This window comes from Trichoplusia ni, chromosome 5 (genome assembly GCF_003590095.1).
Source record: "Trichoplusia ni isolate ovarian cell line Hi5 chromosome 5, tn1, whole genome shotgun sequence".
Lineage (NCBI taxonomy): Eukaryota > Metazoa > Arthropoda > Insecta > Lepidoptera > Noctuidae > Trichoplusia > Trichoplusia ni.
Genome location: NC_039482.1, coordinates 10261772 through 10286772, shown reverse-complemented (window position 1 = coordinate 10286772; position 25001 = coordinate 10261772). Strand labels below are relative to the sequence as shown.

The window sequence follows — 25001 nt, the reverse complement described above, 5'->3', positions numbered from 1 at the left end:
TCAGCTTGTATTCAGCGCTCGGTCTAAAAGGCTGTCCGGTGGGGCCACGAAACTAGCGCAGGAGAAGCAAGTCATTCAAGTCTTGAAGAAACTTTGATTAAATACCTTCTCTTTAAGATAGTTTTGATGCTTGCTATAATATTATTGGCTCTTAGTGTATCAATCATAAAAAAGTGATGATGATGATGTGTGAAAGAGATGTGGTCTGACCTTTAAACAGTCCTACCTTCTTTTGTTTTGCTGATTTGCAGCTGGAATTGGAATTCTTGGCCCAAAGACCATAAGAAGCACTTATGGCCATTGCATTTGGCCATAGGAGCGTCTTAATAAAACGACTCAATCTCACGAAGTTTGCGGTTTTCCAATCTGACTTCCGTAAAAGGAAGCTCTTAATTTGTATGTGTTTTTATAACTTATAATATAAGCTTGCAATTAAAAACCAATATAAAACTTATTTCCAAGATACTTTGAACTGAGTGATTTAATGTCCTCTATTTACGTGATTCATCTTAGTTTTACGCCTTAGAGAAAAGTGTTGGCAGGAAATGTTCAATTTGTCATAATTTAAAAATACTTAGATACCTGCTTCGTGGCAACGGTTCCAGCGTTTTCAAGTTGTTGCACAAATCCGAACTCGTTATTCAAAATCAAAGAGCCATTAGCATCGTCTACTTCAAACTAACTGACTACTTTATAAGTTTAAAACTAGACGTTGCATAAATTGAATGCGATAACTAAAAAGTGAGGGGAATTAATGCGAGTATTGAAACTGATTGCGTCAACGTCAACAAGTTTTTTGTGTTATTTAGATTAGGATGACGATTATCTTTAAATGAATAAATCTATTCAGTCCGTTGGATAGCGGATCCGTCGGATTAAAATATTATTAGTTAATCTTTGTAATCAACTGAACATTTAGGAAAATATGTATAATTTTAAAATATATTTAAAGTCTAGAAATTACGTCACGTTTAAGTTAAGTTCTTTCACTCTTTGTGTATAATTGCATAATTGCATATTTTTTTGAAACAAAAAATACGTACGTAAAAATAATATCTCGTTTCCAAAAAAAATAACGTGAATAGAAAAATGCCATAAGTATCTGATAATTTAAATACAGTTAAATTATTTTCGATTTCTCTCGTTTTTTTTCAATCTTTCATTTTGTCCCTGCAAATTCAGGTTACAACATCTCTAACTATTAAGTAATAACACAAAAACATTTTAAAGCCTGTCTCCAGTTTCGTGGCTCTCTCGTAAGCTGAAAGCGGGCAGCTCACCCAGGCAATGCAAAATATCGCAGTAGGTCAGTGGTAGAACATCAATACGTCACACCTATGTATGTAACGTCTAAAACTAGTTTACCACACGGCTTTGTCCGCATAAACCTATGAAATGTGGTTCTGTTTGTGCCGTGTGAAATTGTGTCACAGGGTTTTAGACTTTGGAAAAATAGTGATGTAATAACGGATGCGGTATGGTTTTGATGGGACAACGTTGTTCCTGGTTAGACTTGACAGATATTTTTTTAGATAAATGTTGACACACATGTTTTCGTGACTCTATTTTATTAAATTGTAATTATTATCTACGCAAAAATTTGACTTTGAAACGTACACTATTTTAATATCGTGGTTAATCATAATACTTTCCAATATTTCATCTACTTTGCAAGTGTTGTGTACCGATCTTAGTACGAATGAGACCGCTACATAACCCGAGAATGAAAAAATCCCATGAATCTTTTAAAAAAGCCCATCTTCAGAAATCCTAGTACCAAAAATAAAATCAAAATAGAGTACCCTCTGACCCATATACCGAAAAAAGCTACTCATAACCACCCAAAAATTACGTAAAAAGTGAAAGCGTCCCAGTTATTGCGCTGCCACCAAAAACTCGGCATGAAAACACTTCTGGTAGAGCAAAAGGCTGTCAAGTACCATTACACCGGCGCCGAGGGCTCTCGAGCTCCCTTTGAAACCAAGGTCAAGACCAGAGGCTGAAAAATGCTAGTTCAAACCTTTTTAAAGCTTGAAAACTCGTGATTTTGAAGTGGATATTGTATTGTTACTGTCTGTGAAGCAACGCGTGGAGAGTTGTGCAGACCTGTTTTTGGGTCAAATGCTTTTATATAGAAGGCTCGATTGGATGAGGGGCTGGTGGTTTGTTTATTGTGCAATGTTTTTGGTACAATTATATGTGAAAGTAACTGTCCCAGTAAACTTGTTTTGCCATAATAAGTTCTAAGGAATGTTTAAAATATGGGAGTATGAAAAATAGATGTTTGATTCTCACACCTAGCCAATATGCACACAAAATTTCATGAGAATCAGTCGAACTGTTTCGGAAGAGTTTGATTACGTACACAGTGACACTGGAATATGTACGAGTATATGAGATTTAAATTTTAAAAGCCGTTTTGTTCTAGTAATAAAGATTTGTGTATGATAATGCACCAATTCTATCATCTATATCTATACTTCTATATCTATACTAATCTATCTATATCTATACTAATATATAAAGCTGAAGAGTTTGTTTGTTTGAACGCGCTAGTTTCAGGAACTACTGGTCCAAATTGAAAAAATATTTTCAATTTTATGTTGAATAGACCATTAATCGAGGAAGGTTTTAGGCTATAAACCATCACGCTGCGACTAATAGGAGCGAAGATACAATGGAAAATGTGAAAAAAACAGGACGGGTATAAATCATAACTTATATCTTCTTCTACCCACGGGAACGAAATCGCGGGCAACAGCTAGTTTTATATATAATATTACTTTTTAAGTATAATAATATCATACCCAAAATCACATAAATACGAAGTTGATACTAAATGCCTCTGAAGTGTCCAAATCAAATATTTTTCGATTTACATTAAAAGGTTAAAACCAACACAAATATACACCAAGCAATTAGAATCAATCCCATTCATTTGCACGTTCTATTTTCAGTGCTACCCACGTATAAATATATTTAGAAGGCTCTTTGATAAATATCAAGGTATAACTCCAAAAAGCTTTTTTCAGAAACAAGATAATTAATAAGAGGCAGCCCTATTACTGAAACATTTTTAAGATTTCAAAAAGACGAACACTTTATTCGGGTTCCGCGGTAAAATGATGTTGTTAGGGGTGGCACGCATTTTTTTTTCGTTTTGAGGAAAATGTTTCTAGAGGAAACAAAATTATCTTTTCAAGTTTCCGTTAAGAGTTCCGGTATTATTTTTCTTTGTTTGTCGAGTTCTCGTGGTATATTCAAATTTTGTTTTTCGTACCATAGAAAAGCAGAGACAAAGACAAAATGTGAAGTTAAGTATTATTTTGAATGCCGAATACCATTGCTGGTGTCATCGGCTGGAGCCAAAACAACTGAGATATTTTTAATTACTTTTATTATGTGACTATCAAAGTTCCAATCATTTAGTTGTAAATCCTCTTGTCATCATTATCGGCCTGTTCCCAACTGTGTTGGGGTCGGCTTCCAGTCCAATCGGTTTCAGCTGAGTACCAGTGTTTTACAAGGAGCGACTGCCTATCTGACCTCCTCAACCGAGTTACCTAGGCAACTTATAAATTCTCTTGTATTAAATACAAATCACACAAAGTCACAAATACTGACGAAATGAAATACCATCATTCGGATGTTGATAAACGAGTATTTCATGTTTCACCATCCATCAGTCAATTTAATTAAAATCTTTGTTTCGAGTCCTCGCCGCGACTCCGCGTGGATCCATTCTGATTTGAGTGCAAAACGAGAGATGGATGATGGAGCGAAAATTAATATCTGTTAGTTGTTTTAGATTAAACATCTAATAACTTGAAGCTGTCTGTCTTGTTTTAAGGGAAAATTAGATGACATAAACTGTATTTGTATCAAAAGTATTACAATATTGTTGTTTATTTGCCGTCCATCATAAATCACGTGGGATTATTCTCGCGAAGTGTGACAGTTACGTAGTTTAATTTATAATTTACTAGCTGCCCTGGCTGCCAAAATTCTCATTAAACTCGGTTCATACTTTGCGGAGATTAGCCCATTTAATCAAACTAAATCTCTTCCGCTTTAGTAGTCACTATAAATAATCGTATTTATGAAATTAAACTGAATTGGGTGAATTCATTTTTTGACAATCTATCGCGCACAAAAATTAATGGTAAGCAATTCAATACGACATACAGGATACAAGGATTAAATTGCGATGTGCGGAAGTCTTTTCTTTTTAAACAAGAGCGCAATTTTAACCTCAGACAAGACTTAAACTGCAACTCTTGGTTCAACGCTTTAATTCCTTCTCCAACTAAGCTTCCGAGGTCACTGACTAAGAATATAGTTTTCTTCATCTTACCGTGACGTGTTGTATGGCGACCATACAACATTGTATTAAGGCAAAACCTAATTCTAATTGCAAAGGTTAGGTACTTCCCTGTGGGTACGAAATAGGGATACTTTGCAAATTCCTAAGTTTAAATCATGATATGGAGATGAAGGGGGTTTGCCCCTTTCTACCAGGAAAATTCGATCCAAATACATTTTGTTTCCTTAGATTTAAGGATTTTCTATTGATCCCCATACAAATGCGATAGGCTTCGAAGCACTTGATACTAAAAGCTCCTATTAATATCCCTTGAGCTTTCGTCAGGGCGGCGCTCCCCGCTGGTACCAGGAGGGAAAAACTACGTGGGATTTAGATCTTCACTCTACCTTATAATATGAGCTGTCTCTACAAGAGCGACGTATCGAACGATATTTCCCATGGAAAACGGTGTTTTAAAATATCCTTGCACTATGGAAATTCTGCTCATAGTATCATACAAGCAACTATAGAGCCTGGACAATGTTACAATCATTTGATATGAAAACTTCAAATTTCTGGAAATGACATTCCTTTTCAATTAAGGTGACTTTGACGAACCATTTCAATACATTTGAGTGATTCGTCAGCGTTAGCGCTCAAAGTTTGTACCTTGTAAACAATAGCCTTTTTTCTTTATACAAAATAGCATAAGGTTATAAACGATAGCCATGCGAAATGCACCTTTAAAGTAATTTGAAATGCGATTTCATAGAGAAATGCTAAAATTGAATTCAATAAACTGTGAACGGTCCAAAGGAGTCTTGCCACATTTATTGGAATAAATTAAGTTTTATTCATGAGCAGCTTATGGCTGAATGCTCACGTTCGTTTTATAGTAATCCTCGTGCTCTTTTCCTATCTATTTAACCCAAGCTCCTAGGATTTTATTCATTCCGTAAACATCAGTTCTTGCTTAAGTTTTCGTTTCGTTTTGACAGAGATTTTGTCTTCGATTGTTTTATGCTCGTCACAAAATCAAAAATTTACACTGAATCGTGTTCGAATATTGCCATTGAATTTGTTTCTTTGATTGGTTAATTAGGGTCAATTTGCTGGAGTCCAATTAAACATGGTGTCTGAAGACTTAAATTAAACATACCTTTGATACTTTAGCATACAACACTAACTGTTTTTTTCCTCTTTATTTGTACTCAATTCAAAAACTACTACATCTCAACAACCGACAATTATTCTTAAACCAAAAAGTTCTCTATAGACAATTAAAAAAAAACAAAGCACCTTTTATCTTCAACACAATAAAAGCAGGTTTCACTTGTGAACTCTACCTCATTTCTAACTAAGAATAAAAAGCTCTTATAGTTTACCTCCGTTTCTATTTTCGCACTGCAAGTACTTTTTATGACAATCCTCTACCATATCATCTTGAACTAAGAACTCTGTAGTTGTTAAAGCGAGACGTCGCGCTACATCGTAGATAGCGCTATCTCCCTCACAACTACAGCAGTTTAACTTTAAAAGCTAGTTAAAGCTTCCCCGGTCGTCAGTTTTTATTCGTGCCGTGTTACCCGTTGTGGAATTATTATCAAGTGTTCGTAATAATTTAAGTTGGACTGGCAGCGTTTTGAAAAATAACTTTTTATTGCCTGCAACTGTTGAGTTATTATATTGTTGTTTCTGAGCTATTCGCTTTCTGTAATGGACTCTTGTGTTTTATGATCCCTCGTAATTAGATTTGTAGAGTAATTTGGTGTTTTGGCGTATGACAGATTGTACTTTTTATTTTTTGAATGACTGTAGTCTTATTCATTTTCGTGAAATTGGAATGTAATACAGCAATTTACTACATACCTATTCATCATCGGCCTAGCCTTTTCCCAACTATTTTGGGGTCGGCTACCAGTCCAACCGGTTTCAGCTAAGTACCAGTGTTTTACAAGGAGCGACTGCCTATCTGACCTCCTCAACCCAGTTACCTGGGCAACACGATACCCCTTGGTTAGACTAGTCTAGCTGTCAGACTTTTTTCAGCTTCTGACTATCTGTAACGACTGTCAAAGATGTAGGAATAACAGCCGGGACCCACAATTTAACGTGCCTTCCGAAACACGGAGGAACTCGTTATGACAAAGATGGTCACCCATCCACGGACCAACCGCGTCAAGCATAGCTTAACCTGTGATCGAATCACTTATGCGGTTATAGCTTAGCCACGAGCTCCTCCCTTAGCCACGAGCTCCTCTTACTGCATACCTATTACTGTGTATTATTTAAAAGGAAGTTAAATTATTATAATGTGCCTCACTGATGAAACACTACTGATGCCTACTATAAGTGAATAGCAGAAAGTAAGCCACGCGGTTGACATGCTTCTTTAGAAAGGCGCTAAAACTAAAATGTACTTACATTTGTCACTTGCACATGAGAGGACATGATACTTGATAGTCATACATAATTGCAAATTTTAAATAAATGAAGTCTTAGGTGTCTAACACAGTTTCTTACAGTAATGTTTCTGGTGATATAACTTTAAGTTGTGCTGGTAGACCTTCTAAAGTGACAAACATACATTGTATAATATAGAGCAGATCAATCCTATGGACTCGCCTCTTCAGGGGTGGAAGTGGGTAGAGTCAGACTCTTCTTGAATAAACCTGAATCAACCAAACTAAAACCAGCAAGCTCTGACATCAACAATTTATTCAGCTATTGCAAACGTTTTTATTAAATTACTTTGAGTACGATGTTAATTATAACAATCCATTAAAAACAACATGACTACTCAGATCTGAAGCAGTTTGGATTGAAGCCAGATAATCTAAATCCGTGCGATAAGTAAATACCTTGGCGTCCATTACGGGAGGCTGTTCGTCACCGATTTGGGCCTTAATCACCCCATTGTTTCACGCTTTGATGCTTGGCTGATTAATTATACGTAAATTGGAACAGCCGGTAATCTGTCGAGCTGTAATACCTGTATAGTGGCCGTTTAATTGAATAGTTTCATTCGAATTGAATGTGCTGATGTAGAGTGAGATACAATTGGAATGGAGTAGAGAATACATTCTTTTAGTTGTAGCAAAATACGCTTGAGGCGAGACACTGAAGTCTCCGTCGAAAAAAAAACAAAATAAGATTTTTAAAGAAGTGGACCTACGGTTGCTTAACCTCGATTAAGATTTTTGATGTTATAGTGGCAACAGAAATATATCATCTGTAAAAAAAAATCATAGCATAGTTGATGAGAAACAGGTTTTTGACAAATGGTCTAATGATAGTACCTTATTTATAGGATTCCGTTTCACACTTTGAGTACCGAACCCTTAACAGCAAGTCTGAAATCTGTGTTTGCTCATTTCGTTCATTATTTATTAAAACACATGCGACTAAGCTACATCTAGCGCAGTTGCTACTTATATATCTTTCGCGTATTTGTCTGAGATCTTAACTACGAGTATCTTAGATACTCCAGCTGGGATATTTCAATTCATAGTACCACTATTGGGGTAAATCTTTCTGTTTAAAAAAATACAAGACGATCTTAACGTCCCTGCCTTCTTTGTAATATCCATGGTCCATAAGCCTATTATCAAATAAATGCGATTCTAAATTAATGATTGTTCCCAAGTTACCATTAAGTCGTAATACCCCCAGACAAGGACCGCATCAATCCCGAATACCTTTTAGGCATTAATTAATGCTCAAATATAATTAGTATTACGAAGATGAAGCCAGAATTAACTGTTACCAAATACTAATTGTGTTGAAAGTTAGTGAGGAGAGCATCTGCTATGTATAAAAATCTAATGTGCTATGTGTTTTTTTAACGACTCCCGCAGTAATGGATTTAATCCTTGTGTCGCGGGGAGTTTCAAAATATTGAAGTCACATGCACAAAGGTACCCAAACTCAAGACATGCATTCTTGGATCACACAAACGTTTGTCTTACGCGGGGATCAAAGCGACTCTGCTATCTGTGCATGTGTTCCTGTAAAATGGAAATACTTTTTTTATTTAAAGAGTACTACAATAGAGAACCGGCCCAGTGTGAGTAGTAGTAGAGCTTTCAAGGAAACACAAATTGTAAAAAAGTTGGTCACCTATAAAATTATGATGACACGTCCAATCCTCGTTGAGAGGTTTTTTCTTTTTTCCTAATGAGTGTTTTATTTGTTTCAGATCGCGAGTGCCCTGAACTAACGCAGCCTGATAACGGACAGGTGACGCTCACGGGAAGGCTTTTCGGCGATAAGTAAGTACACATGCAGTTAAAGATGGGGCAAAGGAGTTCACTTACGGCCGCCTACGGGAATATAGAATCTCGAACGAGAACTCTTACACTCAAATTCTTGGCTAATTTTCGTAAGGATTTACCAAAGAAGTAAAAACGAAGTCAACTAAAAGTTTGTAAATTCCATTTGGTACTATATTTATTTCCCACTATTAGCCGTATCACATCGCAATGTACAAATTTTACACTAGTCGAACCAATATGGTTGCTGACATCAAATACCAAAAATCAATTTCTTTTATCCCCTCAATGTTGCCTCTCACCCTCAGAGCGGTGTACTCCTGCCCCCACGGGTACCACGTGGTGGGGCTGCAGAGCCGGAGCTGCCAGGCGGACGGCAAGTGGGCAGGACAGCCGCCAGCGTGCAAGGAGAACAGTACGTATTCATACATACATAATCCATACATCCATCACTATCCATCTAACCATAAGAAAGTGATATATCCTCTATCATTTTGGTGATAAGATCTTAAAGAGTTCGTAATTCGACTCGTCCGAATTTTATCTGACTTAACTATAGTCTACTTACTAATTAGCTCTAAATCTTAGTTAATCTGCAAGTTGCATGCCCATTGCTTCACTTGACAACGCTTTGGACTTAAACGGTCTTAAAGTACCAACCATCAAAATTAGTCAGATAACCCTTTATAGAAACGCAAAGAAGTATAAAAATAAAGCACACGTATCTCCTTCCAAAAGCAACAGATATTAATTCATCTAACTGAGAGAACAGGAAAGCAAAACATCAAAGCCAATTTAGTTGTATAAAAAATGTATCACTTTTCTATCGCTAAAGTTCGGCTAGTTTGCAAAGCACTCTGCGTTAGGTCAACAGCCGATCTTTTTTCACATGCAATCAATATATTTGTTTGACCTAAAACTTTTTCATCAGCCAGAGAGAGCTTTCGGCTGTAGAGGTCACTTGTAGCCAATAACTGAAAATTAAAACTGTTACACTCGACGAGCGGTCTATTTTATTAGTTTGAAATATTTTCGTAGTTTTCAGTAATACTTTTAATGTCTAACTACAAAATGAGAAACTCAATAATGTTTGATGATTTAGTGGTATTATTAACTGAGTATTTTTTATTTCTTCGCAATAATATTAATTAAATTATGTTCTTTTCCGTTTCCAATATTAAATGTGGAAATGAAATCTTTCAATCTGCAAATACGATATACCATCACTTTCATCTGTCATTTTTTAAAAACGATGGATTCCACATTTCCTATCTGACTACCCTGATGCAAAGATTTACTCACGCCTGTTTTCTAAGGTAATCCCGATAAATACGCGTGAGCAAACCCTTGCATCACTTAATAATAAATTTTCCATTACTAATTCACGATGCTACGTCATCATTTTCTAACTTATCATCTTATTCCTACAGTCTACTGCCTCCAGCCTCCGACTATTGAACACGCTCGTCACTCGGCCCTCCCCGAACAGGCCACGTTTGACCTCGACGCTACTGTTCAGTACAACTGTCATACTGGCTACGTCACCAACGGGTTCCCCAGAGCCAAGTGCCTGGCTATCGATGGGCAAGCGTCCTGGTATGGGCCTGATATTAGCTGCGAACGTGAGTACTTCATATTTGATTTGGTAGCAAGAATTAATGCCTTGGATAAGGTAGTTGATTTGGTGTGGAACGAGTGTTGTTACGGAATTTGGGACAGGCTGTTTCTTAAACGATGATTTAGACTTTCCGAATATTATAACTTGACTTTTTAAGACAAAATAGACTTTTTGACAAAGTAGTGCTAATAACGAAGATGTTCGACGACCTTCCACTTAATTTATCACGTAAATTTTTTGTTTGCGCCGTAGAACTAAATCTATCTGTCGACAACTTAATTAAATTGTTTTGTCCACTACCAAATTCTATACATCTCAAGAATTTCCTGATTGATAAACATACAAAACCTCCTTCCTCATCCAGCTCGATCCTGCGGCGAGCCCGGCGACGTCCCCCACGGCTGGGTGACAGCCGACTGCCACACCTTCGGCTGCCGAGCTGTGGTCCAATGCGGGCAAGGGTTCGAGCTCGTGGGCAAGGCAGAACGCTACTGCCAGGCCGACGGCGCATGGGCACCCAAGGAACTCCCAACCTGCGTCCGTAAGTACAACACAATATTTGTAAGGCGTTTTGATGATGAGTCGCTTTTAGGTTTTGAAATTGATAAAGAATTAACTCAATGGGGCAAAAATTGTGGACTGTAATGATGGAAGGTTCAGGCTAAACAGTCAACTTGATTCAGTAACTTTAGACTATTGTAATGTGTCGATAAGGCTTAAGATACTATTTAAAATCGTAGTTTAATAATTATAAGGGTATACAGGTGTACCGGACGTCTTTTAATTATTTTAAAATCGAGTGTTATTGAAAAAAAATTAAGATGTGCGTCTAGCTGTATGCACTTATGATGACTTTCTAACTCTATGTATATTTATATTTTAATGAATAGACTATTTAACAGGGACTCATCATCAAGATCCAGATAATTTTCCAAATTCTCGTGTGTTCTTGCTTCGTGACAATGTAGTTGCCGATTTCAGTGTTGTCCTTCATTTTGGAATGTTGCATGGTACCGGTCCTCGATCTGATCTAACATCATCGGTATAGTTCGCATGTCGCTTGAACAAATGATTATCATGGCTATCATCGGAGCAATTTCATTGTCATGACGCAAAATATGGAAATCCCACTTTTTGTATTGATTTTTATGCAGTTTAGACAATATTGGATAGTTTTGGGAAATTATTTACAATTTGGTTTAGTTTTTTGGGGTTATTTGAGAATTTATGTGAAAGTTTATTTTAAGTTGAGGTTCTCAATTGTTTGCTAAATTTTAGTAAAATGTTTGGGACGAATGGGATGGTTATTTATCAAAAGTGGGAATTCCTCTGAAATTTGCCCAAAAATGGATAAATCTGATTGTTTTTTCTCCTTTTAATGCTGCTTAGAAGGAGATGCCGGGACAGTTTGAGCATCCATTACATTACGTAGTATATCAAAAGTAATGTTATTATAGAAACGTTGTCACCTTCAAATTCTATGAAGCTATCGTTTTCCGCAACTTCAAAAGTTGTTTCTTTCTGTGGCCATGATAAAAATTGTCGTTAACTGCCTATCTGACTATTAGATGATATAGCAATGTTAGTAGTCGATGTTTATTGTAAATTTCTATCTTTAAACGCTGTAGTGAAATAAATGTACAACAAAAATGAACTTTGTTTTATTTTTGCATGTTTTTGCACGTATGTATTTTGGATCTTGATAACAGCGCCATCTATGTTTTGGTGGGGTATTGTTAAAGCGACGCGTGTCGCCATCTAGTGGTAACACAGGTGCAGTGCCCGCCGCCGGAGGCGCCGCGCCACGGCAAGGCGGTGTACACGTCATGCGCATACAACTCCGTCGTGTCGTACGAGTGCAAGTACGGCTACCGGCTGGTGGGCGACGCTACGAGGCGCTGCGGCGCCGACAAGAAGTGGTCCGGGACACAGCCTATGTGTAAAGGTAATGTAATAAGACTTTGTTTTATAATGTCACCCACCTCAATAGCCTACTTTACAAAAGTTTAAAACTTTAATTTACATAGTTGAAAAGTAAATTTTGACAAATTATATATTAAGTCTTAAAACAGGATGGCTAGTGGCTGAAACATTTAAAACACGCTGTCGCTGCAATGATATCCTGAATTCTTTAAGCATTCACCTGTCTTTCAGAAATCAACTGCGGCCATCCTGGCCAGCTCTGGAACGGTTGGCTAGAGAACATATCGTCTGGCACTGGGCTCGGCGCGTCCATTATCTTCCGATGTCAGGATGGGATGAAAATGGAAGGCAACGGCTCTGCCATATGCCAGAGTGATGGCACTTGGAGTCATCCCCTACCAATGTGTTTGGGTAAGTAACTGTACTAGTGTAAACACAAATTCAAAGAGACTTGTGGAAATAAGCAAGGTGGTGCACTACCCGTCTTTTTTGCACTTGCACTACTCAATATAATGTTTCCTTTGTACAGCGCCATGTGTGGTGCCCCACGTATCCCAAGGCCGAGTGGTGCTGGTGGAGACCAAACCGGGAGACAACACGACTGAGGAACCCAACACCCAGATTGTTGGCAGCTCTACCATGGTGCAGCATGGTAAGACGTGATGATTTAGGAATACCAAGAAATAAAAGTACGTAGTGTGTTTTCAAGTTTGCAATGTATTATTTTGTCTTTGTATTACAGGTGAAATAATAATGGTGGATTGTGAGAAGAATTACGAGTTTCCATCTAATAATGCTGCTGTAACTTGCAATAATGGCACTTGGACTCAAATCCCGAGGTGCCAGCCGGCCAGGTGAGAGAATTATTTGTAGCAAACAGCTACGTTGTAAGACTGTTTGAATTTGCTCAAGAATTTATCTAACCACATACAAGGGCTTTAATACTCTTGCCTATGCCTCTACTTTAATCATTTAATTCTCGTTTACAGGTGCAAGAAAATGCCAAAGTTTCCTCGTAACGGTATGGTTATAGCTCCTAAGACTGAGCACGGTATGAAGGCCAGGTTCCGCTGTAAGGATGGGTTTGAACTGAAGGGGAACCCCATCGTGGTGTGTTCGTTTGGCGTGTGGAGTGGCGAGACACCTAAATGCGACGAAGGTAGAAACATTTTATATTTGTTTTATTTCTTGAATCGTCATAGTAACCAATGAAATTTTTTGGATTACTGTAAGATTGAACTAGTCTCGTTTAACTGATTTCCTCTTTCGTCAAGAATTTAAAATGGTCTTACTCTGAAAGGTTTTACTAAGTAGAAAAAAAGTTTTTGCAATTGTAGTCTTATCATTTTTTTTTCGTTTTACGCTACGGTAAATTCTCTATTCTAAAATTGATAAAAGATCATTAAATACACTTTTTTTACAATTTAGGTACATTTGTTTCAGTGTTCTGTCCCTTCCCGGGGTACATAGAAAACGGGAAAGTCTTGCTCGTTGGCAACATGGGCTTGTACGATTATCGACCTTATGTTAAGAAGGTAATAACGAAAATCGATTACCAGTAACTCACATTCTACGTTGACTAATAGTCTTTGTTAAAATTTTATGAAATAATTTACAGGTCGTGAATAATAAACAAATTATGTACGAATGTGAAAAGGGATACGTTTTGTCTGAGGGCCCACCAGGAGCTACGTGCGTCGGTGGACATTGGAGCCCCAGAGAACTACCCAAGTGAGTCCATTACATTTAATGCAAGGAAGAAATAAGCATATCTAAATGAAACATTAATTATCTTTGTTAATTTCCAGATGCACACTTTATCAACATCCGCGAATCCGATGGAGCCGCAGACGTCGTTCCATCGCAGATCCGGAGATCCGACACCGCAGATCGACTTATCTCCGCCAATACTACAACGGACTCCGTCGTCACACTGATCCGTCCCAACAATATTTAGACCAACTCTACAACAAATATAATCATGGAACATCAAAACCTACGCTAAGACATGCTAACTTTAAGATCATGAAGAAATTTGACTTCGATGAAGAAGTAGAACCAGCAACCAGTGGGGAAAATAATGGGGAAAATTTCCCAACTGCTGTGTATACAATTTATAATGTGCATGGAGAACCAGTCGGACATAGGTTGTATTCCTACCAACCCGTGTACGAACCCGAAGAAGACGATATAGTTGGGCATGAGGAGACATCGGAATATGAAGATTCTGGTGACGGAGAAGATGAACTATCTCATGTTACTGTCCTCAAAGGAGGAATGTTTCCAGACCACAGTCTTAGCACGGATAATAACGCAGAAAACATTAACAAGTTAAAACATGAATACTTCGAAAGATATGTCGACAAACGAAGAAAACGATTCTCAAGTAAAAACTTAGATGGTTCCCTTAAAGTCCTTAGTTTAGAGTCGGATGAGGATATGAAGAAAGATGACGATTCCGAAATGGAAGATGATGATTTAAAGAAAGAGATGGATTTAGAGTTAGAAGGAGATGAAAGTAAAGTCGATCTAGTAACGAAAATACCATTAGAAACGACAACTAAAGCGAGAATCAAACGTGGAGTAAATAACGAAGAATTCGATACAAATAATTGGACGTTTAAACCAACAGTGGAAAATCGAGATTTAAATAATGAAATACATGAAAATCTTAAAGTAATACCTCTTACAACTAAACGTAGTAAAGAAGATAGTGAAGAAAGCAAAGAAATGACAGTTATACCAATTAAATCAATTTATGAAGGAGATGTGAAGGATTATAACAAGGAAATGGCAGTGGTACCTTTACAGTACACTAACACAAACTCTACGGAAGTCGATAATATTTTGGACAAACGCGAAAAGAGGACAAGCAGGAAAACTGATAGACTGAACCAGACAACAGCTACTATTCCTAAAACGTAAGTAACAACAATCGATTTAGTATCAATTACTACGTATATAAATAAAAAATTCCAGCATACTTCTAAAGCGTGGCGTTTCCATGGTGACATCATTAATGAGTCACCATTATAGCGCCACGTATGAACATAAATATTGTTTTCATATCCAGGCCCTCAAAATGGTTTTTTTATACTTCATCACTTCAAAGACGTTATACTCTACTAGCGTATAATGTAGAAAAATGAGGGAGCAAATACAATAAAAAGTTGTTATTACTTTCCTCTGTTCCCTAACTTCTTACTTTTTTGACCGCTGTCACACAGACAGTGGTGTCTATAATGATAGAGGAAGTACTAAAACTTGTTGCATTATCACTTGCCTGTAAAGGATCAAATTACTTCTCTTGCATAAAAACAAACGCAAAGGCGTTATGACATTTTGCAAAAATCGCTGCTCCGTAAAGCAAACTTTACTCTCCTTGTCTTTAAACTTAAGCTACCATTTACAGAGGCAGAGAAGGTAAAGGTGGAAGACGTCAACAATCCTCAACTGGAGATGATCAAGACACAGACGCCAAGGACTTAGCTGAAGGATCTAGTCCACAGAATACCACCGAGAAGGGCAAGAAGGGTCGACCTAAAAGCCCTTGTGAGCCTATAGAAAGTGAGCCCTACGTTAATATCGAAATTGTCAAGTATGGACGGGATCCCAACAATACTTTTAGTTCAGGTAATTAAAACATACCTACACTGACCATATATGGCATCATAATATGGTGGTAAAATAGTGTCCTAGTGATATGAAATTTATTCATATATTTTTATTGCCAGCATCTAAATATTAAACAGTTAATATGTTGGCATAATTGTCATGTTTATGCTACTATGGTATCTAGTTGAGACATATATTAAAAAAGAGAATGTATTTTAGGAACAATAGTACGGGTCGCCTGTGGTAAAGGCTACGGCCTCAACTTGGAACCAAATGCTACCGCCAAATGTGTAAGGGGGAGATGGAAACCAGAGAAACCTAAATGTGAAATACGTAAGTAAAGAAGTTTAAATCTACATATTCATTAGAAGAAATGTTAAAATTCTGCTCGTAGTCTCCTCATTGAATCTGCAGGCCTAAAACTATCTGCAGTCTACACTATGGAATTAACAAATAGGCTCGCAAATTCATCCTGGGCTATATAAAAGAGTATTTTTCAAGGCAAACCGCTTGAAATTTTTCAATATTTAATCAAAATCCTCCACAGTACCCTGTCACGTGCCATCCACTGAGTACGGCATCTATACCATGGCGGCAGACGCTGGTCATCCGATGACGGCCAGCCAAGTCCTCGGATCCAACCTGCAGGACGAGAAGGAGCTGAACGAGACCGACCCCGTGCCCAACGGACAGGTGGTCCACTTCTCCTGTGAATATGGGTAAAGATCATCTACAGTAACAAAAATATGATCAGAACTATTTATCTGTAAGGTTTATTTGATTGGACTTGACCCCAAAATTTTAAGGAAGAGGCTAGCCTCTTACCTTTTGTGACATGCTAGGTTGATGATTTATCATTATTCCGTTATTGCTTCCGCAGTTACAACGTGCAAGGACCGACCAATTTACGCTGCTGGCTTGGAGAGTGGGCAGTCACAAGCATGCCTGAATGTGTGGCGGGTAAGACCAAGTATATTCAAACACTTCTACGAATTGACTCGAAGAATCGATTCGGCAAAAGAATCGGCAGAAGAAAACGAATAAAGGTACTCGTAGCTTTTGTAAAACCAGGAATATAAATGTTACAGCACCTTGCGAACTTCCACTGCTTCACGGCGCTACCTACGAGGCTGGTTACCGCGCAGGGCTGACGGTAGCACACGCGTCTTCGGTCAACATAGCCTGTGATATGGGGAGATCACCGCCAGCCACTTTGAACTGCCACCTAGGAAGACTGCAGCCAACCGTCCATGATTTCTGTAGACCATTAGGTCAGTATAATAACTTTTTGATTGATAAACCATCTACTTCAGAAACCTTGGTAAAATGTATTTTAATTAAATGAAAACTACTGGCTGATTACAGGGAAGTCAAACAGACTTGAATCTAACTGTTATATTGAGTTGTAGACAAGGATCTTATGAATGGACAATAGATAAAAATGAAGAGTTCTTTTAGGTATTTCAGGATAAAAAGAAAACTAATTAAACAAGAGAAATTACGATATTTAGCATCTGTCATTTCTACTTTCAGCAAACCTTTCCCGTCCTCGACCAACTTCAGAATTCCAAAGCGGGTCAGACATCGTTCGTGAGGACATCTCTGAACTGGAGCCAGATATAGACGGCAGCACCAGCACCGACTGCGGACCACCTGCGAGGTAACATGGAAATGATGATTATTCACTAGAAGAAAGAGCTAAGCACATGTTATCAGAATAATATAGATCATTTGGTAGAGCTTTAGGAAGTCAATCCATTTGAGATTTAAAATATAGGGATTTTTAATTATGATATGTACTCTGTAGCATTACGTTTTCATGTTAGATAGGACAGCGGTAAACCAGCAAATACATTAGATGAGACAATTTTCGAATAAGGTGACTCCGGTGAAGACCGGGTAGAAAAGCAAATATCTGAATCATTTTGAAGCTAGAGTGACTTAAATAAGTTCCTAATTGTAATACCCTCGTTTACTAAGAGTTTAGTTAAATGGCAGTTGTGAAGGTTTTAAATGATGTAATTTTTTGTGCAGGAATCCTCAAGAAGTCAGGTAATGTGTGTTTAGCTCTGAATGAATAATGCTGAGATCTTATGATGACACTAGTTTGTGGAATTCGCGTTTCTTTTGTTTTGAGTTGTCCAAACGCTTTCATTGTAGCTTCAATGTGATTTTGTTTAACGCCATGTCAGTTTACGTCATATTTAGCGATTGTAAATAGATATTTGTACTTGTTAGTTGGTACTGCATTGGTTACTTCATATAATATCGTAGCAAATTCAAAAATATTGATCCACCATAATATCTTTGATGAAATGTAGCAGATTTGTTCAGCATACCTCAAGGCAAATTAATTGTTCCATTACTTTAGACGAAAATTTGGGTAATTTGAAAGCCCAATGTCATAAATGAAGTTTGGTAAATTTTAGAGTAGACCCTACAGAGCTTAAAAGAGCGAAAAAAACTAAAATTATTGAAATATAAAATATGATGTATAGACATGGCATTACTATTTATTTTCTCACTCATCCAAATCACGTTTAAGGATCCAACAGAACGAATTAAAAGTAATGATAATGTCACTGTTAATAATGTATAAACCCAGCATGTTCGATCCTTGCGCTTTGGAGCAGTTGTTTAATTAATTTAATTTCTTTTGTTTTTGTTTCTATTTTAGTTTGCTCTTGTACAATGTGATAAGCAAATCATGAAGTAAGTTTAGTTTCTACCCCAAAAATATGCAAAACTTTTAAATAAGAATGAAACTGAACTTGCTTCATAAGATCACTGTCATCCCATGAGGATGATCGGAGCCGCGATAAAAAAGAAGTAATGTGTTTGCAAAGATATGCGTTTCTTATTTGCTCGCTGAAGACTGAAGGGAACCCAGGCGTTCAGGGATGCCAAGCCCTGGTGAGAGCCTTATAGGTTCGAAATTTTGCTTCTTTAACTTCCTCACGTCACCTCGTTTCATCGATGATCATGCTCATCAACTAATACTTCATGTTTTAACATTTTTCGGTGATGTCTGATGGCCAGGGTATGGGTTTGACTAAGATATACTCCAAGAAATGTTGTAGCCAATTTTGGGGTGATGCAAAGTCCATGCTAGAACTTTCTTTCATATAATGATGGTTGATCTCCCTATCTATTCTAGATTAAAGAATTAGACAAAAGTGTTGTTATTCAGATCGAACCATTTGATACCTTTTCCAGAATATTAATTATTTCAAAAACTTCTTCTAGCAAGTAGAGGGTACTCAGCGTTCGATGGCTATTTCTCAGCTGATCTATTGGATCTTAGTCACTCCCAGCTCATCACTACTTTCCTCATTTTTCGACGATCTAAGGTCATTATCATGGTACAAATCCTCGGAAGGCAGGGCTTAGTTAACGTTCAAAAATATACTTTTACTATATGTTAATAAGAACGCTATTTGTATGGCCGTAACCTGGCTTCTTATGTCTTGGCCAAGCTTCAGTTTGGTTGCTAATTGTTTGAGATTTCAAATAATAGTGCATGTTTTATTGTGTTAAAAACGAAAATACTTTTTGGATTTAAATGTTTGGGAATTATTTACGACTTACATTTATAGCTTTTAAGCTGGCCACTGATGAAGTAAAAATAATACTTATAATTACACCATTAAAAATACTTTTTTTCAATTATTACTATAAGATTTTCCTAATAATAAATAACGATGCAATTAAAAAAAAATACATGATAACTATAACCTTTAAAATTATGGTTATCAGTGGCCAAAACCTCCAAATACTTGTCCGATACTTCAGTATCGTGGAATAATTGCTTGAAGGGTCCAGGGTACGCTGATATACCGGGACGGGGCTGAAGTGAACAGCTCCCTAGGGGTCGAAGGCTACCCTCATGGCACGGAGATCACGTTCCGATGCATAGCCTCCATTATGGGAGAGAAGACGACTTGGAAACTGATCTGCGAGCAAGGGAACTGGGTTGGCAAGAGTTTTAACTGCGGTAAGCATTAAAGTAACATGCTTTTCAAGTCTCGTCTTTCTATTAGGTATAACAAAATTCATGAAAAACGTTTTCCATATATCAATGTAAATTTAATTGTCCCACATTCAACTTCTAGTCCTTTTTCTGGTTTACATTGCAGAAGAATTAGAAGCCCAAAACGAAGAGTTGATGAACAATAACAGCTGTACCTTCGAGAATGACGAGCCAAACGTCGTGGCGTTTCATAATGATATGCAGATCACAGAGGTCGTCGACTTTCCCGCTGGAGCTATGATCACGTCGAGGTACGTTCTTATAATGATAACCTCCATCATCATTGGCCTAGCCTTTTCCCAACTATGTTGGGGTTGGCTTCGGCTTGTTATAACGTTAATAGCGAAGAATTTTATTTCATATAGCACCATAAAATAATATTTGTGTTCCTCCTTGCCTTAAATCCAATATTTTCCTTATCTCCAAGATTTCTGTATGTTTACTTAATATGTTGACGTCATTTTTATATCGTTATAGATGTAGTGACATCGGTAAATATGCAATGATAGGATCACAGACTCGAAAGTGTATCGGTGGCTCCTGGGACGGAGTCAAACCTTCATGCTTTGGCCTCAATCAGCAGAACGACTATGCTAGTAAGTATTTTTAAGATATTACCTAGCGAAAACATTTACTCATGGTTCTACGGAGTTTAGTCAATATTTAAGACATTTAGACAAAGAAGCTTACTCAGTAAAAGCAGCAATGATCAAGAGGATCACCATGGATCAGGAATCAAACTGTTACCATTTTGCGCACAGTAGGTTGGGCGTAGTGACTTATACCACTCGGCTATCTATGCAGACACTACTAGAAGATACTTCTATAAACTGAGATATATAATCTCAGTTTTTTTACGATTCTATCCCGTAAGAAATATTTGACTTATTACATCCTCATTCTTGGTTTTCGTACCTTTCATCTTACGTTTCCTTTTCGTATTATAAAATGAACCGATGTATTATAGGTTAAATATAAATAATTCGTTTGCAGTGGAAAAGCCGCCAACCATATTATTCAGGCACTCGCAGGGTCCGATCGCGCAGACGAATGATGGTAAGCTGTTGGTGTACCCCGGGACTGTGCTTCATATGGAGTGCTTGTGGATGAGGAGGTTCGGGAACCCCAAGTGGAACGTCACACATAACGACCCTGAGTAAGTTTCTATAATTTGAATGTCCAGGTCGGTCCAAAAATGCCATGAACGACGAATTCGTTTCACAATGCTACTAATGACAATGCCACTTCAAAATGCTACGAATGCCCTCTTAGATTGAGAATTGCTTCGAATGTCCAGGTCGGTGAAATTCCTACGAATTACTAACTTTTTTCAAAACAGCTACGAAGTTTCAAGTCAGCTGTAAACTACTAAAATTAAAAGTATTTTATGTCTAAATCGGTTAATAACCTCACGAATAACGAAGTTTAAGAGATAAATTTATAGGAAAACCTCACATTTGAAGTATTGCCGAAGTTAAGAAACCGGACCAACAATATTAAAACATACATATAATTGACACTTAGCGTCATTTTTTATATTCAGATCGGATCGAAAGTACCCTGAAGGCTGGACGACGGACCCTGGACGAGACAGCGCGCTGGAGTTCCGGCTCAGCATCATTAACGCCATCAAGGAAGACTCCGGTATATACCGGTGCGAGACGCCGGCCAGGCAGAGCCATCAGGTCGAAATTATTGTGGAAGGTGAGCTGGTGAACATGTATTGTTTATGTTATTTCTTGGAGTAAGCTAAAACTGTACAAGATGATCAATCACAAGTTAAGCTATGCTTGTAACGATTCGTGCTGTACGATATAACGAGTTCCTCCGAGTTTCGGAAAGCAATGGAAAGGCTAGGCTGATGATGATGTAGTAGTTAACAGGCAAAATAAGATTTTCTGTAAAGTCATTTTATTACCAGGTTCCCCAGGTTTATTAAGTCTAAGCTTATAAGTACGCTTTGTTTCTAAGACCACAAAACATACCGCCAAAATCATTGATATCCCATTAATTCTTATGCTATGCTGTTATCATTTCCTGTGACAGACGTCCACTGCCCTCCTCTACCAATACGTCGTGGCTTGGTGGCGAGCGGTCTGGGCACTCGGCTGGGCACAGAGATCCGCTTCCACTGCGCCAACGGCAACGCGCTGCTCGGTGCGCACACGCTGTTCTGCAGGGCGTCAGGCAACTGGAGCGCGCCGCTGCCGGTCTGTGAAAGTAAGTGTAACAAAATGTTCTGGAATACCTTGTTTAGGGATGAGTTTCCATCACAACTCTTCGTTCTTAAATTTTTGTCTTAACAACAATTCTAGTAATCTAAAACCATCCACTATAGAATACCGAGTCTCTTTTTTTTCTGCCTGCTTCCTTCGCCTGGGTATGTCCTGAGAACCTACATTCCTATGTGAGCAGGTGTCGAATGCGGCGAGGTGATCCACGACACAGCACTAGGCGAGGGTGAGCGTCGCCCACGCGTGGCCGTGGTGTCGCGGGGCGTGGGCGGCCGCGCAGCATTCTCGTGCGCGCCGGGCTGGGCGCTACGCGGGGCGCCCGAGACCGTGTGCCTGCCCGCCGCCGAGTGGGCCAAGCCTTTCCCCGTCTGTAGAGGTAGGTGGCATTTAAAATGTCTGCAACTACAAGCTGGCCAAAAATACTAATAGGTGAAGTTTTTTTTTCCTAAGAAATAGATAAGATATGACTTTATCGAAGAACTTCGTATCCTTCTCTACGATACCGTACAACACGCAAATAGACTGCAATATTTTAACACAAAACTTCTCAATTCGCTATGCGAAAAAAGGGAAACAAAAGCAAAACAAAAAAATATTGTTACTCAAATTAAGGTAGAAGCTATCAAAGTATTCAGTTCAGATTACTACAATCGATATTCCGAATTATTCTCGTCTCTATCTACCATATTCAGCTATTGACACTACGTGCCTATCCTCAGAGGTGTCGTGTCCGGCGCTGCCGCCGCCCGCGTCAGGCTACGTGCTGGGCCGCGCGCCGTACCGCGCGGGCGACGTGCTGCAGTTCCACTGCAACCCCGAGCACACGCTGCACGGCCGCCCCATACTCGTGTGCCAGGACAGCGGCCGCTGGAGCGACAAACCTCCCACTTGTTAGTACCTGACCTTAGTTTCAGCTCCTAACTATCCAACCTAATGGGAAAATATTCAGTATATACGCTTAGTCAGTTAATTTTGAAGTAGATGACTCTCAGATAAGGAAGAATGTCTGGTTATATTTGATAGTGAGACTTTTTGAAAACAAAACACCTGACTTCTTGAATCTCATCATCGTCATCATCATTCCCATGCCCTAATCCCAATTATTATTTGAGGTCGGCACAACAATATGTCGTCTTCGTCCATACCTTTCCATCTGACGTCATCTCACAAGAAACACTTAGCTAATAATACAATAATACTCACGATCGCCAAATCAAACACTTTTGTTTCTATTTCAATTAATACTATTCTTATACAGGCCTTAAAGTTGACCGCCGTCACGTTGTCTTGCAGGTGCTCAAGCGTGCACGTACCCTGGCACCACAATATCGGGGAGGATGTCGTCCGTGAAGTTCTACTACAAGATCGGGGAGACCATCACGTTCACCTGCGAGCCAGGGTACCGGCTGAAGGGAGCTCCTATGCTCCGGTGCCTGAAGTAAGTACACTGACTCTTCTTAAATTGTAACAAATGTAACAATGCCATTTGTACTACTTTCTATGAATTATTTTGTGAAAAAACACAATTTAGAAATAATAAGGATGTCAGGAGGCTGCGTTGCCTCCCGGTCAAGTGGGATTGTCCGAAAGGGTTACCGAAACTCCGGTAAACAACTTTATAATTTCATCGAATTAATCAATATTGTTACAGAAACAGAAAATGGTCGAACGCCATTCCCCTGTGCACGCCGGTTACAAACTACACGTCGTCTGACACGGTCGCCATGTTGAACGGCGACATCGACGCCATGTTGTCAGACCAGCCGTCAGACTTCCTACGCACGCGCGAGACGCCCGCCATCTTGTCTCCTGAGAGCTACAAGGTAGCTGTCACCAGGGCCGCCGTGTCACGTCTACTGCGAAGAGGACCCATCGAAAATTATAGAAATAGGGTTTATCGAGTAAATCGGTTGCTAAGGAGAGACACTGAAAGATAATTTTTGGGTATTTTTCGGTTTTTTGTGTGCGGTAATCTTTTGGGAGGGGAGAATGGGTGTCTGGAGGTGATATGATTTTAGTTCTAATTTGAGGTGTATGGGAGAGGATGTTAGGCCATTGTTGTATGTTTGTTTATACTTATTTTAGAAGTTTTATGGTAAAAGAGAACTTCAAGTTTGTCAAGTATTATTAAAAGTTTTTAAAGAGAAGTGGGTGTAAGAATTGATGAGTGATTATGAAAATTTTGGAGCATTATCAAGAATGCGATCAGTTTTTTTGCTGCGTGAGTTACCAATTTTATTGACCTACACATTACCGCATGCAAAAAGGTTTTATTTTACATGCGATTATTAATAATTATGTATTATATTTGTTATTAACTAAAAGATGGCCAGAGAATATGAATTGCAGTGGAGACAAGTGACATTTCTACTTACTTCAACGATGACAGCAACCACTTAAATGGTCACGTGACTTAAAGTTTGTCGTCCATGCATGTGAGCCATTCGTCCTCGCCTGTAGATGTCACTTGTTGAGGAGATGGTGCGAGTATGATTTTGTGTAAAAGAAAAAGATAAAATTCGATCTCAATTACTAAAATTAATTGATATAAATATGGATTTGAAAACAAATAATGAGACTTTAAAATGTATTGTTAATTAGATGTCGTAGTAAATTATAATTTATTTATATTTTTTTTCCTTTGAAGACTGTTTAATTATAGTAAAAGCATTCGAAACGTTGCCAAACTTCACTTTGATTAATTTCAAAATATTATTTTTTTAAACCGTTTTTACAATTTGTAAATAAAAATTGCTTCGCCAAAGAAATTTAGAGTACTCTTATAAATAATAGTTATTTTATGTAGATAAACTATTATTGTAATAGCGTAGTTGTAAGTTTATTAGGAAAATGTACCGATTTTGACAACTTATTGAACTTCTAGAAAGTAAAGCATCCTCTTGAGAGATCGGAAAAAGATGGACGGAGTACCTACTAAGCTCCATAAATAAAGCTAAAATATTAATATCGATGCGTATAGCATATTTATTTAGTAAATATCAAGCGA

General features: G+C 38.1%; 1 protein-coding gene across 1 annotated transcript in view; it reads left to right on the top strand.

Annotated features, from left to right (window-relative positions):
* LOC113494456 overlaps positions 1-24541 on the top strand; it is a 92291-nt gene extending 67750 nt beyond the window's left edge. The window contains exons 4-31 of the mRNA XM_026872794.1: positions 8502-8574; positions 8883-8989; positions 10005-10196; positions 10557-10733; positions 11955-12137; positions 12347-12526; positions 12645-12767; positions 12858-12969; positions 13105-13274; positions 13559-13650; positions 13734-13846; positions 13924-15036; positions 15528-15748; positions 15950-16063; positions 16278-16449; positions 16611-16690; positions 16819-17001; positions 17264-17390; positions 19546-19724; positions 19867-20011; positions 20238-20356; positions 20754-20916; positions 21304-21464; positions 21807-21980; positions 22176-22370; positions 22714-22884; positions 23288-23432; positions 23646-24541. Of these exons, the coding sequence (XP_026728595.1) occupies positions 8502-8574; positions 8883-8989; positions 10005-10196; positions 10557-10733; positions 11955-12137; positions 12347-12526; positions 12645-12767; positions 12858-12969; positions 13105-13274; positions 13559-13650; positions 13734-13846; positions 13924-15036; positions 15528-15748; positions 15950-16063; positions 16278-16449; positions 16611-16690; positions 16819-17001; positions 17264-17390; positions 19546-19724; positions 19867-20011; positions 20238-20356; positions 20754-20916; positions 21304-21464; positions 21807-21980; positions 22176-22370; positions 22714-22884; positions 23288-23432; positions 23646-23931 (5270 nt within the window). The 3' untranslated portion in view covers positions 23932-24541. The remainder of the gene's footprint in view (positions 1-8501; positions 8575-8882; positions 8990-10004; positions 10197-10556; positions 10734-11954; positions 12138-12346; positions 12527-12644; positions 12768-12857; positions 12970-13104; positions 13275-13558; positions 13651-13733; positions 13847-13923; positions 15037-15527; positions 15749-15949; positions 16064-16277; positions 16450-16610; positions 16691-16818; positions 17002-17263; positions 17391-19545; positions 19725-19866; positions 20012-20237; positions 20357-20753; positions 20917-21303; positions 21465-21806; positions 21981-22175; positions 22371-22713; positions 22885-23287; positions 23433-23645) is intronic.
* The last annotated feature ends 460 nt before the right edge of the window (positions 24542-25001 follow it).